The following is a 5807-nucleotide window of genomic DNA, read 5'->3' as shown; positions in this document are numbered from 1 at the left end:
TTGGTGTAGGAGAAAAAACCCACACACCTGATGTTGCAAGTGTTGTAACCGTTGTACACAACAAAAGACCAAAAAAGTTTGGAAAAAAAAAAAAAGAGACACAGAGGAAGAGTGAGCTTTTTTCCCCCTCGTATAATGCCTCATCCAATTTCCACTTCAATCTGCCTTCTAGCTACAGAAACTCAGGATCTCTTTAAATGCTCCCACACAGACTTTCTAACTTCTTTTTCACAGTACCCAGGTTGGTAATTGATTAATCTGAACCTGTCAGTTTTCTTCTTCAAACCAACAGTAGCACTTAGCAACAACGAACACAGTCCTTATAATTACTGAGCCCTCCTTATCTTGGAACTGCTTAGAACTGTGCGTCAGTATGTCTCCTATCATCTATTCCCATCCAGACTCAACAACGGTGGAAATTATAGCAATTATAATGCCAGAGTGAGCAGGAGGTTTTAAACATGGTTTATCTCCAACAATGGGATCTCTATTACTATCTAGCTGGCAAGTGATCTAATTCCAAAATTGCATCCTAAGACTATGCTACCTGGGACCACTTCTGAAATTACCTATTTCCAGTAGGCTTTTAGCATTAGTTTCCTAGGGTTACCATAACAAAGTCTCACAAAATTTGTGGCATAAAGCAAGAGAAATTTTTTGTAAATTTCCAGAGGCTAGATATCCAAAAATCGAAGTTTTGGTGGGGTTGGTGTCTTCTAGGCACTCTTAGGAAGAATCTGTTCCATGCCTGTCTCCTGGCTTCTGGTGATTAATTAGAAATATTTGGCATTCCTTGGTGTATGGATATATTACTCCAACCTCTTCATCTATCTTCACATGTTGTTCTCTCCTTTTGTTTCTGTGGTCACATGACATTCTCCCTGTGTATCTCTGTCTCTTTGTGTTCAAGTTTCCCTCTCCTTATAAGGACACCAGTCATATTGGACTTAAAATCAATATTGCTCAGTATGACTTTGTCTTAACTTGAGCACATATACAAAGACCCTATTTCTGAATAAGGTCACATTTACGCATTAGGATTTCAACATATCTTTTGGGGAGACACAGTTAAACCCTTAACAGTCCCAAGGACAGATAAAGACAAATCCTGTGATGAGAATTTGTGTGTAAGTGATTTATTAGGATATATTACCAAGAAAATGTAGTACAAGAGGATGTATTATCAAGCAGCACCCAAATGAGGGTAACTTTTGCTCATTCTAGTCATGGAGTCCTGGGGATGGTATAGGTCACAACTCAAGTGTCAGCAAAGACAAAGATGATTCTCACCTCTGTACCCATGAGTCATTGGTTCAAAGCTCTAGCTGGAGGAACATAAATTCCCAGGTATATTTATTCCTGCGTGTAACAGGAAAAGTGTTATGATGGCTTGAAGATAGCTGTTATAGAATAATTTATGCCCCCCCAAACTCATATGTTGAAGTCTTTTTTTTTAATTTTTTCTTCCAGAAACATTTTATTGTGATCCCTTACACATTAATAACAACTTTTCCCAAAGGGATGATACATAATGTATTGCTAGCATCTGGTCAGTGGTATCACTGAATGTCTAAAACCTCCTCAGTTAAGAAGCTCTTTTTTTCCCCCAATCCTTGGTGCTGATACCAGACCAGCCCTTTCTCCCTTTTCATATTGACATGATCTGGCTCTGCACTCTGACCTCGCTCAAGAACAAGCTATAGGGACTTCTTCTGGATTCTTCTGGGCAAGTGCAGCTGAGATACTCAATAGACTGGGCCACAATTTAAAGAGCTTTTTTTTTTTTTCATCTTCTGAATTTCTACTATTAGAACTGGATTATTAATTCAAGATTTGTGTTTGCCTTGGTGGCCAATATACCTATCACACAGCCCAAGAATCACCTCAGCTAAGCCAAGACTTTGTCATGACAGCAGAGGTCTGTCTCAGACTTTTCTTCCACAAAGGGCTCAGTCAGCAGGAGATAAGTCCTCTCCTAGCTCATGGGGCAGCCAGGGGCTGTGAAGGCTTCCGGCTCCTGGTGATCATAACACGTTCTCGTACGTGCCGGTCTCCGTGCTGCCTGTGTCATGAGACCTACCTAATCTGGTGGGTCCTCGCCAAAGCAAGCCCAGCTCTGGGGTCATCCTACACCTACTTTTCTCTGGTTTGTGCTGATGCTTCTGTAGGTTGTGCTTCCACAGTGGGCTCTGGCTCCAGAGGAAGGGATGGTGGCTTTGTGAGCTGGGATGTTCCTCCAACACCTGAGGAGAGCTTCCTGCATGTGGCTGCTGAAGACATTGCCTGTCCTAGGGCTTGATTAGAGCCCAGAGGCTTCTGGAAACAGGCGGCTTTACTGGTTGAAGCAGTCTGGTGCTTTGATTTGGGATCTTTAACTGGTTTGGTCCAGACCAGTGCCTCCCCGACTTGTAGAGCAGCTCCCAGCTTCTGGGCTACCTCCACCATCTCCGGATCAAATTCCAGAGAGCTACTCTGCTTGAGTAGGTTGACTTTCTTCTCCACCTCCTGATACTGGGCCAGGGCGTCCCTCCTCTTGCCCTGGTTATACAGCAGCACAGCATAGTTCAGGTTTACTAAAGGGTTACACTTATCAAGGCGGACTGCTTCATCATAGGCTCTCTTGGCATTCTCTGTATCCTCCAGATTGGTCAGAGCCACAGCCAAGAGCATGTAGAGCTCCCCCATCTTGGGCTGGAAGTTGATGGCTGCACTGAGGAAATGGAAAGCGGACGCGTACTTCTGCATAGTCAAGTGGACAAGGCCCAGATTATAGAGAATCTTCCAGTCTAAAGGTGCCAGGTAGTTGGCTCGTTTCAGGCAGCTGATGGCTGCCACATATTTCTTCTTGCCAAAGAAGCACATTCCGATGTTATTCCAGAGTGGAGGGCTTTCTATAACAGCACACGCTACAACTTTGTATTTGGTGAGGGCAACATCAAAGTCCCCGTGGGTCTGCATCATGCTGCCTGCTGCCAAGATGGCCTTGTAGTTGGTAGGGTCGTAAGTCAGTGTGTTTCCAAGATGTTCAAATGCCTTCTGGTAAATGCCGAGCTGTAGGTAGAGTAATCCTAAAGCTGTAAGAAGTTCTGTATTTTCTGGTGAGAACTCCACTGCTTTCTTGTAGATTTCAATGGCCTTGTCCAAGTCTCCCTTCAGCAAGAAGATCTTGCCCAGCATTATGTAAGTCAGATCATGTCTGTTAAGATGTAGGGCATTGTGCAACTGGTCTTGTGCCTTGTCAAACTGTTTCAGATAAATGTAGCAAACTCCTAGGTTATGACAGATTTCCCAGTCTTTCTGATTAAGTTTAGCTGCTTCATTATATATTTCAATGGCAACTTTATGTTTTCCCAAAAGAAATAAAGATCTGGCCACCTGCTTGAGGTTATCAGCACACTGAGGGCTGAGAAAAGCACACATCTGAAAGAGTCTTAGGGATTCTTGGATATTTCCTTCCAGGCGAAATATCAAAGCTTGGACATAGATAGCATATTCACATAACCCATGAGTCTCCGGAAGCTGTTCTTTGATAAGAGCCTGCCATACAAACTGAGTGACAGACACAGATGCTTAATCAAAGCCTGCCTCTCATATTCTCTCATATGTTGAAGTCTTAATTCCAAGTGATGCAGACTGTAACTGTATTAGAAGATAGGGCCTTTAAGGAGGTAATTAAGTTAAAATGAGGTCATGTGGGTAGACCCTAATCCAATATGACCAATGTCCTTATAAAAAAGAGATTAGTATACAGATGACACAAAGACAGAGGGACAACGACCATGTGAGGACACTCCAGAAAGACATAATAAGTGTTCTACTGAAACTTGAAACACATACTTTGTCAGTTTCGGCTCTGAAAAATTACCCAGGTTTGTTTTTATACAATGGAGACAGAAACAAGTATACATATGGACCTTAGGAGATTCCTTTAGATGCGTCTTGATAGTTCTACATATGGTGATAAAGTGAGTGGCTTAATCCAGTAACAGGAGTTGGATGAGGGCAAGGTACCAACAGAGCATGGATGCTCCAAGGTTGAAGAAATGGATCACTCCACAGAGTGATTAACCTAGACCACATACAATTTAACCAAGGATGAATAGTTGCAGAGGAGTAAGAAGAGCCCTTAGTTGATGGCTGCTGTGGAAAACTCTGCTTCATTCGATATATCTTATATTCTGTTTTCATATTTGCACACACAGGGACTTCTCTCACAGTCCTAAAAAATACAATTCATAGCCAAGTTTGAGGAATTGTTATATGTAGTTGGGGAAATGTATGAAACAATCACACAAATAGCAGAATCTCTTTGCTTCTCTAAGGGACAATTTAAGACTCACATTATTGCCCATTAAGTTAAACCTGTTTTTATATGCTTTTATGTTTTCATATCTAATCAGTATAATGTCTCATTGAAAGGACATTCTACTATATAATGCAATATTAAAGCTGATCTTACTTTAGTCATTACTAATCATAATTGTATTGTTTGCATACTTTTTATCTTTAGTTGGAGTTATAATTTTATATATTCATTTCCTACAGAAATGATTTTCTGTGGATCTGTAACTCAATTAGTATTCAAATATTTTTGTTAATACACAATTAGAAAAATATCACAATAATGATAATTTAACTTTCAAACATTTAAAAATAGAATGTAAAGATGCAAGTTTTATTTTAGAAAAAAAAGCAAAATGATGGATATGATATTATCATTTTTTTCCAATTAGGAATATTTTGTGTAAATATATACAAAATTCAGTTTACTATAATCTTGATTCTGACAAGCATAACAATAAATCTGAAATCACTTAGTTGAATTTTTAATAAATAAATTAAAACTTTTGCATGTGACTCTATAAGTGATATAAGAAAATTATAGGTTAACTGCAGGGATGAATCCATTTAGAGGTATTGTTTATAGTCATAGAATGGAAAATATTCCCAAAACAATTCAACCTATGATAGAATAGTCTTCAACACTTTTCTCAGAAAATAAACATCTAATAAACATCTAAATAAAGCTTGTATTATATTCTATAGGAATAATTATTTTGATGTTAGTTTCACAAATGTTATTTTCACACCCAATGTTAATTAACTTTCAAATCTGTTAATTAAAACAGCAGAATCTCATGTTGTAATATAAATAAAAAGACAATTTTCTTCCCAGGGAGCCAAGCTAAGTCAGTATTCAGAGCCTAGAAACAGAACATAGACAAAAATATTAACCTTACAACTCAGGCAACCTCTAATTATGCATACATGAAAATATAGATTAAACAAAATTATTAAAATTGAATAGCTCCATGCTTACAGTTCATTAGCTCTTGATGAAAAAGAGGACAAAAATTGTGTAATTCTTGTATAACTAGTTAGGAGCTGATGGTGGAAACATTTTGTGAAAACACAAATCAGTTCATATTCTAATATTATCTCAATCAAACCTACTCTTACTCATGTCTCTACCATCCTCCTTGTTTTCTCTAACCTGCAGAACTTTATCCTTATTATCATCCCTTGGCCAGTAACTGAGAAGAGCTTCTTGGAGGATATCCCACCTGCCTTCTCATCTCAACCAATATCAATCAAGTCAGGGAATATTTTAGGTACTGAAGATATAGGAGTGAACAGAAGTCCACATACCTGTCTTTTCAAGATTATATTTCACTCAAGTGATAGACATAAATAAATTAAACATAACTAAATAATGATCTTCTCCACCTTTGGCTGCAAAGAATATAATCAATCTGATTTCTGTGTTGATCATCTGGTGATGTCTATGTGTAGAGTCTTCTCTTGTG

At 38.8% G+C, this 5807-nt stretch overlaps 1 protein-coding gene across 1 annotated transcript; it reads right to left on the bottom strand.

The window, feature by feature from the left end:
- Nucleotides 1–1464: 1464 nt before the first annotated feature.
- On the bottom strand, nt 1465–4352 carry LOC102398214 (Bardet-Biedl syndrome 4 protein homolog). Its single transcript, XM_045164719.1, has 2 exons — nt 4341–4352; nt 1465–3549 (listed from the first exon to the last, which is right to left on the bottom strand). The coding sequence occupies exons 1-2, from the start codon at nt 4350–4352 to the stop codon at nt 2134–2136; spliced, it is 1428 nt and encodes a 475-aa protein (XP_045020654.1). The 3' UTR covers nt 1465–2133.
- Between the last annotated feature and the right edge of the window lie 1455 nt (nt 4353–5807).

This window comes from Bubalus bubalis, chromosome 3 (genome assembly GCF_019923935.1).
Source record: "Bubalus bubalis isolate 160015118507 breed Murrah chromosome 3, NDDB_SH_1, whole genome shotgun sequence".
Classification (NCBI taxonomy): domain Eukaryota; kingdom Metazoa; phylum Chordata; class Mammalia; order Artiodactyla; family Bovidae; genus Bubalus; species Bubalus bubalis.
The sequence above is the reverse complement of the archived record's forward strand: the minus strand, read 5'-3'. Positions and strand labels throughout refer to the sequence as shown.